The 14,260-nt window shown below is 29.1% G+C and overlaps 1 protein-coding gene across 1 annotated transcript; it reads right to left on the bottom strand.

Moving 5' to 3' along the window:
- Positions 1 to 4,115: 4,115 nt before the first annotated feature.
- On the bottom strand, positions 4,116 to 5,797 carry LOC104084568 (aspartic proteinase PCS1). Its single transcript, XM_009588469.4, has one exon. The coding sequence runs from the start codon at positions 5,613 to 5,615 to the stop codon at positions 4,323 to 4,325; it is 1,293 nt and encodes a 430-aa protein (XP_009586764.1). The 5' UTR covers positions 5,616 to 5,797; the 3' UTR covers positions 4,116 to 4,322.
- Positions 5,798 to 14,260: the final 8,463 nt, after the last annotated feature.

Below are 14,260 nucleotides of genomic sequence, written 5' to 3' on the forward strand. Positions count from 1 at the left end.
TATGGAGTGGTTGGGTAGGGGTGGGGGGACCAAATTTGTTGAAGATATCGAGTCAAAATTCGTGGGCGTTTGTTCATAGCAGACAAAAATATTTTTTCTATTATTTATTATATACTTGCTTATCTACTATTTCTCTGCAGTCTCCTTTTTCATTTAATTACTTAAAGTAAGATTCTCCAAGCGTGCGTGTAAACTACAGTTGGCAATTATTATTATTATTATTAAAATCAAAACTTTGAAAACGATCTCTCAATCACCTTTTTTCTTCTTCTTTTTTTATAATTAAAAACCCTCGAAAAGTCAGTGTTATACAGTTGGTAATTTAATGGATAATAAATTTACCCGTCCATCTTTCTCGACTTAAAATTAGATTGTTGAACAGAGTTCAAACTTATGATGTGCGTCAGGTATTTAACGCATACTTCATGTCTCATGATATAAGTTCTTACTACTAAACCAAAGTCATTGGACAACTTTGAACCTAAACCCTATTTCTTTTATCTTTATAGCTATAGCCAGCTGTTTCCTCTTAAATTTCATTTCATTTTTCTTTATCTGCCGTTTGCTATTCTATATTTACACTAGCTCCTTTTAGTTGTACTTGGTTTGCATTTATCGTTTAGGTTTGGTACCAGCTAATGTCTTGCTCTTCTAAATTTAAGTCTCGTGATGCTTTATTAATTTCTTTTGACATTTTCAAAATAGAGTAACAAAAGATTGTCTAAATTTCGACCGAGGGGAGAAAAGATATTCTAATTTAATTATATGGTAATAGGAGCCAGCTATTCTTTTTTGAGTACCTTTGTAAAATAAATAAACTAGCAAAATGTTGGTTATTAGTCAACTATTATAAACATATAAAAAGTACCCAAAAAAAAAACATAAAAGATACAAAATACATAAAATATTATAATCTAGTGTGAATTATTACTCCTGTCATTCATTTTTAGTTTACATAAAAAGAATGTCGATTGTAGTTAATGACATGAAAATTATAATCAACAAGCACCATGAAAATCGATTAGAAACGGTAAATTATTTTTAAAATATTTCATATCCTTGTTCACATGTAAGTTAATACATACAAGTAATTTAAATTTCAAGACTTAACTTTTAGTAAAATTATTGAGATTTTACTTTTCTTGGCACGGGAAAAAGATAAAATTAAAGACACCCTGTGAAACCTTATCGAACGTCTAAAATTTGTCACTTTCAATTCTCCTATTTTCCATAGTAAAATACACTCCTTTATTAAAGATCAAAGGATCAGTAATAGTAAAAAAAGAACAAAATAATTTTAGACCTCAAAGAAGGAAAGAATTTCTTTTTCAAATGTTTGGTCAATTATAACAAAAAGAAAAGAATAAGGTCCTCTTCTAGTTGAGAAGTCATGTTGCTAAAGAATCGAGAACAAAGATATTTAATGATGTGATAGTAATTATATCCTTTTTTTTTATTATTATTATAAACACTATGGTGAGATGAATATGATTCCTCTATCTATAATCAAAAGTTTCGCATTCGAGAGTACGAAAAAAATACTCATAGAAAACGCTTCCCTTTTTAATAAGCCTTACGCAACACGAATCCAGATTAATTAGATTTCTAACACGGATACAAGACACCAAGTGAAAACTCAAAAAAAAAAAAAAAAAAATTCTTACTTGCAAGTGTGTGTTTTTACAGCTAAGAAGTTTCTCTCAAGTACATATGACAGTAATATCTTTTTTTTTCTTAGACGCATATGTTTTTACAGCTAAGAAGTTTCTTCTAAGTCTACAATTTACTGATTACCTAAAAATTTATTTTGTTGGCAAGAATAAAGAGAAGTCAAGGTACCGACCAAAATAGTAATAATTGTTTGACAAGACAAGAGCAAGTTGGATTCACGATATTATATAAAAAGCCAAATATCTACTGCCTTCCACCCAAGGTAAATGGTTTCCCCTTTTCTATTAATTTTTCTTTTTGATAAAAATATTATTCCATCCGTAACTACATCTCTAGTTTGTAGGTAATTGGGCACATAATTTAAGGGAAAAAAAATTAAAACTAATAATTATAAATAATTTTATGTATAGTGTAAAAATTAAACCGAAAAGGGGGTCATTCTCTAAACGTGGTTAAATGCAATTAGACGCTAGTAAACTATTCGAGACATAATGACGCAAGTACAAATAGACTTGTGCAAAAGAAAAAAGAATGGAAAGGGGGATTAATTTAAATGACTTCAATTAACATCTGAAATCGTCTTAATCATGCAAGTGTTAGGAATACACTTTTAACAAAGGCCGGCAAAAGACTCCAAAGTGCTTGTCTTCTAATTCTAATTAGTTGCATGCAAATTGCCGATATGGTAGACCCTACCATTATTTTGCATGTAATCATTGTTTTTTGCTTGAGTCTATCGGCAGAGTTAGAAGGGGAAGGGGTTCATACGAACTGTGTCTATTGGAAATTAATAACATATTTGACCTAACCTTTTAAAATCGGCTTATTTTGAAAATTATTTTTTATAAAAGTACTTTTGGTAAGAATTGGTGTGTATTTGACTAATTAATTTAAAAGTATTTTTGAACAATAATTAGTGTTTGGCCAAATTTTTAAAAACTGTTTAAGTGTATTTTTCTCAAAAGTGCTTTTCAGAAAAGTGCTTTTAGAGAGAAGCTCTATTTTTCTGCTCCTCAAAAATTACTTCTGCTTCACCTCAAAAACACGTTTTTCCTTCTAAAAGTTTGGTTAAACACCTCAATTTTACTTTTAGCCCAAAAAAAATTATATTTATATATATAAATGATTTATATGGAATTAGCTTGACCCGACGATCAGATTGTTGGTGAGAATTATCAACTTTATGATGTTTTAATAACGGCTTACGCTTTTCTAATGATCTTTATTTATGGGTATGTCGGCGATGACAGGTGGACATATATATATTAGATATTAAATATTTTTAACTTTTTCACATATTTACTTATTTCAGTTTTTAAAAAATTTGTGTTCGCCGCTATTATTTGACCAACATAAATTTCTACAATGGTAAGCTCCCGTTTGGCCACAATTTTTTTTTTTTTAACCTTTTTAAAAAATTTCGAAAACATTGTATGGTTATGAAAAGTGATCAGTTTTTGGGCAGTTTTTAAAGATGGATTTTTCAAGTTTCAAAAAGTGGTTCAGGTTAATTTTTCAAGTTTTTACTCAAAAAACTCAACTTCTTTTAAAATAAAATATATATCAAAACATAATTTTAACTTTCAAAAATTATTTTTCATATCATCTTTAAAAAAAAAATCTTCAAATTTTATACAAATTTATGTACAACTGCTAGCTTAATTTCTTTTACTAGCCTCAAACTACAGTAAAAATTATGGAGGAGTGGTGGTTAGTACGACTATCCACTAAAGTCTGTCCAACGATTAAATCTTTACGTGACTGGCCACGGCAAACTAATTAATGGACAAGGACACAGGTACAATTTTTTTTCCTCTGTGTGTTTATTTTTTCTTGTCCTTTTAATTAGGTTCATGTGTAGTCATCCATATCTATAGCATTGGTACGAATAAGGAGAGTATATATAGTTTCTAAGATTTTAACTAACGAATTTTAATGATCTCGTCTTGTCACAGTCATCAAATTGACTAGTAATGCAATCTAGAGTTGTGGTAAAATGAATAAAATTCTTTTATTCTTAATTTTAGTAAGCAAAATTATTTGATATTTGGCTCTCATTTGACTATAGATTTTGGTTTTATTTTTTCAAAAAAAAATAAAAATATTGTTTGTTTATAAAATATGATAATATTTTAAAAAATATATATACAAAAATTTTCAAGTTTCCGAAAACTGATTTATGGTAATTTTTGGGAGAATTTTTTTTTCCACTCACAAAACTTCAACTCTTCTTCAAATAAAGTGCAGGTCAAAACATAATTTTAACTTTTAAAAATTATTTTTCAACACAACTTCAAATTTTTTTTTTCCAAGTTTGAATTAAATATATACCCAAACACTAGCTTAGACTAACTAGAGGTTATAGATTTTGACCGGTTGAACACATAATCTTAGATGCGTTCAAGCTGATATCAAAAAACAAGAGTTCGATCCTACCAATAATATTCAATAATGTGGAAGAAGATTAAAATAGAAAATAATTTATACATAGTGTACATCCATATTTTATGAAATTATCTATTTGACCAAGAAAATATTTTACATGTACAAAACACAAGCCCCCAACAACTACTCCGGATTGACATATACACCTTTTTAAAAAGTTTCATAAAAATATGTACTCGAAACACCCACTACACTACTCTAATACCCTACTTACACTCTGCTTTTCCAAAACCCACTCTTCTATTACTCAAATCAAATTCTACCCATAAATTTTGTTGATGAAAATTTCCAATAATATTACTTGCTATTCCAAGTGAATCCGATCGTCCAATCCCTATACAATGAACTCCTCCACCTACGTCATCCAACATTTTCTCTTTATTAATCATAATCTCAACTCGATTTTCAAATTCTAACGTCATATCGCCTATTAATTGTTCGACTTGTACAAAATTTATAGTATCGAAGCACATATCAAGCGAACCACCATAAACGTACCCCTTCTTCAATTTCGAACCTACTAACTTAATAATTTCTTCTCGGACTTTATTATAAGCTTCTTCCACTAGGAAAGTGTACTGGGTGCCGGAATCAATCATCGTCTGGCCGGAACCACCAGCGTTAGGCCGGAAAACCCTCTCGGAGATGTTTAATCTTTTCCCGCCAATATTTATCCCTACCATACCAATAGTGTAAGCTAGGGGGTCCAAATTTGGCATGCGTTGACTTTGAGGAAAAGTCAAAAGATTTATGTATTGAAACATATGTGAATTGGGATTTTGACCTAGGTAAAACGTTCCACTAGGTAATAAGTTCCCTTGTCTACTAGGCACACAATAAGAGAATTTTTGTACCTTAGCTTGGGAAGCAAAAGAGAACCGTCCAAGATTCATTCCCAAAATACCCTTGTCATCACTAGACTCCGTCGCACAACCAAGAATTAAAGGAGGGGTAATTTGGGAATTGGAGAAGGTAAATTTTTCTCGTACCAAATTACCCTCAGCTAAAGTACCATCAGCATAGAAGTAAGAATAGTGGCACAAACGGTTTTGGTCACACGATGTTGGGAGGGTAAAATCGGGAATTCGCGGCTTACAAAGTGGATGATTACAAGGAAGAGCAGAAAAAGAAGAGGATAAAGAAGGATCAAATGAAGTAGTAGGAGGTGGTTTTTTAGGAGTTTTTTTATCACATTGAATCCAAGAAAGTTGACTTCCAGTATCTAAAACCATTTCTTGATTTTGTGGAGGTGTCCCTATAGGAAGTGTAACAATTAAAGCCATTGAATATTTGAAATTTGATTTATAACTTAAAGATGGAATTCTAGTCATGGCTTTAGAAGATTGAAAAATGGATTTAGTAGAAGAGTTTTGAGATAATAAAGGGGTTGTAGTAAGAGGAAAAGAAAGTGAAAATGGTTTATTTTCATGGGAGTTTTTAGCTATTGTTATATGAAGAAAACTAAGAAATAGAAGCAAGAAAGCTTTGTAAATTTCCATGAAGAAAATTCAAGAATTTGGGTAGGGGTGAAGAAGGGGGTGGTTGGTATTGGGAGTTAGAGTGGAGTGGATGTTTGGCTATTTATATGGTTTTTGTAAGGATGAAAAAAGAACAAAAGGAAAGACAAAGAGGAAATAAGGGGAAAAGAAAAGCAAAAGCCAAACGCGGTTTTGAAGATAATACTTTGAGTTGTTTGTAAGCTGTTTTATAATGATCATAGTTACCTACTGCTTGCTACTAAATTGTAGTTGAGCCACTGCTTTTTTTTTTTCTTTCCTTTTTCTATGTGATATTAAAGATCAACTGATATTACTAATTTGTATTCGCCTTACGTAAGGTTTATTATAGGTGGAAGCAGTACTATATATTTGTTAGGAATTTTTTTATTCCAACAATTCAAACTAAAATCTTCATTTAAGAATAAGGAAATTTTAATCATCTTACTATAGTCATTGATAAATTCATAGTCATAAACTTAGTGGCGGAGCCAGAATTTTCGTTAATGAGTGTCAAAATATATAAAAGTAAACATACCAGAAAATTAAGGGAAGTCAATACATATTATATTTATATATAATTTATTTTTTTACCTAGCTACACAATATATTTTTTCGCGAAGGGGTGTCATTTGACACTCCTTCCTATAAGGTGGCTCCGCCACTGCATAAACTCTTTCCCTGTGAAATAATCCTTCTACCACCCTATGAGAACCTAAAAAGGAAAAAAGAAAAAAAAAAGAAGAAGAAATAAAGAATTTAACTCAAATGATTCTATTTCTAAATTTTTCTAACTTGCTCATGTGAAACTAAGGTCGAAAAGATTGAAAAAAAATCAGTCATTCACAATCAATGATAAAGGATTCCTCGATTAAAAGTTGGATCTATAATATTGGATTTCACCTGAATCACATCTCTCCCTCCCGGAGTCCAAATATCATATATGCCTACAAAATAAAGAGCCTTAAATACTAAAAGAAAATCAACTAGACCTAACAAGATTAAGTAAATACCTAAAATTAAATAAAAAGATTTTTTTAAAAAATAAATTAAAAAGCTTTTGGTTTTCTTCTTAGAGAACTCCTCTTTCTTTCCTTTAGTTTTGAGCCATATACTCTTTCCCTATGAAATGACCCTTCTACCAACCTACGATTACCTTAAAAACGAGAAAAATAAAAATAAAAAAGAGTTTTTATTTGGAAGAAGATTTTTTTTTTAATTAAAAAAAGGTGTAGTTTTCCAGTTAGGGAATTCTCCTTTTCTTTCATTCTGTTTCTAAGGAGAGCTAAGTTATTAACATCCACAATTAAAACAAGTGAATGGAGTTGAAAGGTGGAAAATAACAAAAAATAGATAAAATAATTTTATATCCTATTGTATTAATCAGGAAGACAAATTTAGAAATTTAAGTAATTAGCTTTTTATGAGGACATGATTTTCTAAGCACAAGGAACAAATTTTTAATTTTCTCAAAGCACAAGGCACATCCAAAAAGGTGGATGTTTGGCAAGCAATTACTTGTCCTCTAGCTATTGTTTCTTTCCTTTCACTATCTTCTTTATAATTTTCTCCATATCTTTTTCCAACTATTTTAGAGAATTGACGAACCATTTCACTAGCCATTAATTGTTTCTTTCCTTTCACTATCTTCTTTATAATTTTCTCCATATCTTTTTCCAAGTATTTTATAAAATTGACGAACCATTTCATTAATTCGGGTAATATCGTGCCACGAGACACGACCATGAAAGTAATGAAAAAAAGTTATATTTTTGTTCATCCACTAGTCTTTCTTAATTGCTCTCTCCGTTCACTTTTACTTGTCCATTTTGGATTTTACACCCCCTTAAAAAATAATAAATAAAGTGTATAATTTATCATGATAACCATATTAATTGGTGTATAGTGTTAATGGATTTGGAAAATAATTTGGAATGAGTAATTAATTCTAAGGACAAAACAGAAAAAATAAATTATTTTTCTCTTGATATGCGAAAAGTGACAAGTAAAAATGAAAATTTATTTTTAGAATATTTAACAATTAAAAGTGAGCGGAGACAGTATATTTTAATTTGATGTTCAAACATTTTCTACTTATCGTTTTAGGACAATCAAGAACAGTAATCATTGCATTCTTCTTTTTCTCTTATTTCTTTTTTCTTCTTTGTTCATAATTTTCTCTTTTCTAAATTTTGTAATTCTTTAGCTCCACCTTTTTTCTCCACTCATAGACTTATATCAAGTTAAAATATATAAATTTTATAAATATTAAGGGGCTATATTACTATAATAGTAAAAGAAACAGCCTATGGCCTAATTTTTTCTTAGTTATAATCCTTTGTTGTTCACCTAACCAAGAGTTGGTATCTTTTAGACACAAAAATGATAAAATTCGATAGAAAAAAGGGGAGAACATATGTCTTTTGGCTATCTTTTGCTTTTTATATTTTTAAAATTTTCCTTTATTATTAAGAAAATTAAAAGCTAATTATCAAAAGCAATAAAGTGGAAATCAATCTTGCTTAAAATTATAAGGTGGTCTAGAACATATATAGAATCTTCTCCTATTACCAGTCATTTTCTGTTCATATTTCTTTTCTTGACTAATGTTTCTGTTAATGGGATCCAGTTGAAATGGTGGGGCCCCATTGTGCCAATCATACAGTTGAAAATTAATATGTTCAAGCACATAATTTGGCACTAAATTTCATAGTGTATAATATAATGTAAATGCTTAAGAAAATTAGAAGGATTGGTATAAGGTCTATTTCAAATAGTTGGTGTTTTGCAGACATCAATCATAACTTGCCAATTGACATCCCTTGTCTGAGACAAATTGAGCAGAAAATACACTCTGTGGAAATTTTAATTTTGCTTTGATTTGATTTAAATAATTATAAAAAAAGATCTAGCAATAAGTGTCTATTGTTTAATTCTTATCGTTTTCAATTTTATGATAATGATAATGATAGATTTACCTCCCCCCCCAGAAAAAGCGTAAGAGTGTATTACAATTCGGATATTGCAAATTAAATAATAATAATAATAATAATAATAATAATAATAAAGGAATAATGAGAATTTAATTACCAAGACTTTACAAATTGTTTGGATAAGCAATTATATGAATCATATTATAAATATTCATTATTTTCCCTATATTTTATTCTGTAACAGTATTTTAATCCTTTAATGGGATTAGACATACTAAGTTGCTCCGACATGGCAGTTTAGGTATCGCATTCGTGTCGATATGAGATACAATTTGATTCCCGAATCAGAATCAAAACTAGGATAAATTTAAAGAAAATAGCATACCTTATCTAGGAAATCAATCTTTTTATTTATCTATAAATTAAGAATAAAAAAGAAATTCACACTTTACAAGCTATATGTAAGAATTCCACAAAATTTCTCATAATTTAGAGATATTTTTATATTTTTATTTTTTTAATTATTTTTAGTCGGATCCCCGCACCCATATCCGAACTAGGATCCGTATTCCCAAGTCTTAAAATTTACATCTCGAAGAATCCGACCTCTATATTCGCACTCATGCTCGATACCCGCACTTATGTTCGAGCAACTTAGGATATATATAGTATATACAGATCATGAACTTATATATCCAAGAAAAAACTAATCATAGCTTAATATCAAATAAGAAAAACTTTATTCAATAAGAAGATAACATAAGGCCTAGATTAAATTTCCTCCGGATATATAATTGACAGATATTATATTGTAAACACCTTTTTTTTCTTTTCTTGGAAAAAAAAAAAGAGGAAAAGAAAAACATTAGTTTGTTGCATGAAAAAAAACATAAAATGGAAGCTGAAGGATATTAAGAGATTGTACTAGCTCATTGGCATCTTTTCATAAATTATAACACAAACTTGTAGGTGAAATGAAACCAATGGAATTGAAAATGAAAATTAGCAATTATTTCCTCCATTGAATTCTGTCCTATGGTGTCTTCCAAAACTATCATGGGTTTTTAACCAAGTACAAATAATGATGTATATTGGACATGAAATCAATGACCTCTTTGCTGTACCAAGTTTTCATTCTAGGGTCGAGTTCAATCAAAGCTTCTTAAGTTCATCAATTTTTTTTAAATAACATAACAGTACGGTAATATTTGGTTCGGCTTGCGTGTGCCTCAAATAATTTTACAGATAATTTCTGTTATATATTAGCAGTGTAAAGAACTTTTATGTTAGTCCATATTTTTTAACTTGTTGTGACAGATAATTTATCTTGTTTCCAGCTTATTAATCCTATTTTATGTACTATTACATGTTATTATCTTTTAATTAAGTTACTTGATATATAATGTAAATAATTTCAAACACAACTTATGCATAGAAATTAAATTCATCATTGACACCTTGTAAATCTTTTTTGTTTTGTGTAGTCAACGTAATCCGGAATCCACTGGCCTAATTAAGTCAGATAGCATCGAGTTATACACATTAGAGATATACACATTAGAGAGGAAACACTTTCTATCAAAAAGATTTTAATTTTCGGGCTTCGAACATGAAATATTTAATTAAGAAAAAAGAAATCTCATCCATACCGTCACGTTAAGATACGTGTGAATTTACAATGAGAAGCTACCCTAGTCACTATCTAAATCATAGGTTTATCGATCATTTCACTCTATCTATGTGAAAAGTTTAAAGAGTCTCTCAATTTCTAACACGTAACATAAAAAAGCCATAAATTGAAGTAACAATCAAGGTTTGAATTATGGGCAAGTTCAAGCCATATGGCACAATCAACTCCACCCACATTTTGCTCTAAAACCTACAAATTGTTTTTGAATGTTTGTGCTTAAAAAGGTGTACAAGCTTTCGCTATGTGCTTGTTTGGTTCTATTCTTTCAAAAAGACAAAAAAAAGTTAGTTGGATCTTTCAAGAAAACTTTAAAAAAAGAGAAAATGTTAAAAGAACAGTAACTATCTTAATTAATTTATGTTTTCTCCAAATCTTTCATAAAGGGCTATCCACATATTACCACTACTATATGTGTTAAAACAAACTATCAAACATTTTGGTGGGAAGGATAGGATTTTTCACCCTTAATAAAAAATAAGTTTGAGCTTTAGATATAAAGAAAATCATAATACGAAGTTATGAGCCCACGAATCCAAAGCGAAAAATAAAAGAGTTATTATCACTTTTAGCCCGAACAGAAATTATTTATATTTGATAGGCGAAAAAGTGTATATAACATACAAAATTTATATATTTTATATAATTTTTCGCCTATTATTTTTACAGCGGTTATACAATGGTCATTTTCCAAAACAAAAAAAAATGAATATGGTGCGACAAACAAACTATCAAGAAGTCTTCTTTTTTAGGATAAGGAAAGAGAGTCACACTCAAGAAAATTACTCTTACTCGGATTTGTCTTAGCTAATTAAGTATTCCATCTAACTTTGATTTAATTTGATAAGCACTTGATTGATGTTAATTAATAGACATCTCTATCTAAATTTCCTTTATTTCAGCTACTTTCGAAAAAGATTCGTCTTGGCTAATCATTATTATGGCTAACTTTTCTAGTTTGTTAAACCCCGAGCTATGAGGTGGAAAAAGAATTTTATTTTACCAGTACTTGGTCGTGTATTTGGCCATATAATAAGCATGATTTCACAACATATTTTATTGATGGTTTTATATGCATATATTAATTAATTTTTTTTGAAACTAGTCATAAATATTTTACTATAACCAAATGATATAATTTAAAGGAATATTAATTAGATTCTCAAATTCATGAGTAAGATATAAAAAAAATAGCGGTGGCAATAGGAGTAGCTTCTAATGAACTCTGAGAACGGAGAAACTCCTCATCGCGGTAAATCGAAGTGCACGTAAAGCTGACTCGACCATGGAAAAAGACAAGCAGATTTTATAATTTAACAAAAAAAACTATTGATAACTATATATATATATATATAACTATAGACTGAACTACTATATATATATATATATATATATATATATATATATATATATATATATATATATATATATATATATATATATATACTTTCACGGATTAATGTCATCAAAAAGGAAAAAAAGTGAGTCACGGGCTTTCTATTAAATATGCATGCATAATGAGTTTGAAAAAAAAAGGTTGCAATTTCACACTCCTCCTATGATATGAAAAAGACGAGATGTCACATTAATCATTAGATTTAGAGGTCAGTAATAAAAACCATTAATATTTTCTTGCTAATTTCAACTTTTTTAATTAATTGTCTTGGACAGATGTGGAGAAATTGGTGGAAGATTCTCCCTATGGCAGATAGTAACATCTAAACTTTTCTTAACTTTATAAACTATATAAATAGTGTATTTTTCTGAGGTGGGCATATATCTTAATGTACTTCTGAAAGACAAAAACAACGAGGAACGAAATTTTGGGGCCAAGCTTTGTTATTTAATTTATTAATTACAAGAAAAAGATAAGGATATTCTAACTTAGCACGAATCGCTATTACATGCGCAGTCAGAATTTAAAGCTTAAGAATTCGAGTTCTTGTCTTTTTAAGTTATTGAGTTATAATTTAATAATTTGTGTTTAATTCAATAAATTTCTTAAGACAAATGCAAGGTTTGAAATAAAGCTAATGAAGTTGATCGAACTTGCAACGGAAAGGCTGACTCTGCCTTGTCGATTGAGGCAAGTAACTATATTAACCAAGACGAATAAAAATTATTGTCCAATTGCCACAAACCCTAATGCAACATAAGTATGGGAAATTTTTATTTTAATTTCCTTTAAATAAATAACTTTTTGGAGGTTAGTGGTTGGTGGTTAAGGTGAGGTAGTCTTAACAAGATAATCCTTTATATTGCTTTAGAAGGATTCAAATTATGTATAATATTTTAACAATAAAGATATACTTTTAGGTTTTAACGCAATTTAGTTGGCTACAACAAAGTTATTCTATATTTCAAGTTACTATATCACACTTTCTATAAAGAGTTAATTACTATTATAGTAATTAGCTTGACTTAATTATAGGGTAAGAAAATCTGTATATTATTGTGCACAAAGTTCAAACTCGTTAAAATACATAAAATGCTAAAAGAATATGAGAAAGTACCAAAGAGACTGAATCCAAATAGACCAAAAAAAATTACTTTGCAAAGTTGGAACAAAAGGTCCATTGACCATCTTTTTATACGGTCACACGTCCCTATATAACAACATTTTACTATAAAAGTCAAGTTTTTTTCAAAATCAATTTTCATGTTATGTTATAGTATATGTTTTCTATAATAATTACACTTCTCTATAACATTCAAAAATATTCAGAACAAACGAGGTTGTTATAGAAAAGTTTGACTATATAGAGATAGAGTCAAGAGTTAAAAGTTACCGAACCTCGTCTCGTTTTAACTATTGAGTAGCACGTAAGGAATAAGGGGACATAGTAAATGTAACCACTACCTTGGTTGGGGGCCGTGACTCCCCTATCCTTTTAATTTTTAAATTTCGCAATTAAATATTTTATATATTTAATTATTTTTTAATACAAATACAAAATTTATATTCGTCCTAAATGAGGATTGAATAAACAATAAATTTGAAAATGAATGCATGCAACAAACTCTGTGGCAGGTAAATTTTATCCATTCAAGTTGCTGCCTCCCTTAAATGAGACATGATGATCACTTAATGGTACTATGACTAATGTTAAATTTTTGGATATACCATTTCTTTAATTGGATTGCAATGTTAGAGAAAATAAAAGAAGAAATTAAAACCTTAGATTTTGCAGCTATGGAGTTTGGAACAAGTACACTGAGGGAGACTAGGACCTTTCCCAGATCCTGCATAAACGATCAAACGCAAAATACTTTATGCAACAGGTTGTCCAGAGTTTGGAACAAGTACACTAAATTATAAGTTTTCTTGCTTGATTAAATTGCTTAAATAATTTATTTTTATGATATCATTAGTTTTTATTATACAAATTCATGATATTAGAATCCTAGAATATTTGAATAATCCTATCACATTTTTTCCAATTCCAATAGTATCTTTAATTTTAAACCTTTTTTTTCTCTTGGAAAAATGGCTCGAATTTGTCTTTGTACTATTCAAACTTAAGTAACTTTTTTCCTCCGTTATAATCTAATCTTATCCTTTTCATTAAAATAAATATTCTTCTGTACACTTGACCCCTAATGAAGCTCCGACATGACAGATGATTTTATATTTTAGTCAAAATTAAAAGGTTGAATTTGGATATTCTTCCTTGAAGTATTTGGACAAATAAAATCCACCCATTTAATTTTATAATGGATTTGCTAATAATAAAAGCATGAATAAAATATAACAAAGTGAGTTCGAGAATGGAAAGTAAAATTACAATTATATATCAAATATTCCACGGACAAAATTGAACCATTTTATTATTATTTTTGGACGTCACTATTTTCCTTACAAAATGAATCATTGTACCACCAAAAGATGTATCCCTTATTTAGTTCCATATGATTAAATTATCTACTAAATATAAGAAACTACATTTATTACGTTAACCTAAATATTCGTCCACCAACCACTTAAAGACATATAATACATATAAAATTTATATAATCATTGTATATTT

This window comes from Nicotiana tomentosiformis, chromosome 5 (genome assembly GCF_000390325.3).
Source record: "Nicotiana tomentosiformis chromosome 5, ASM39032v3, whole genome shotgun sequence".
Taxonomy (NCBI): Eukaryota; Viridiplantae; Streptophyta; class Magnoliopsida; order Solanales; family Solanaceae; genus Nicotiana; species Nicotiana tomentosiformis.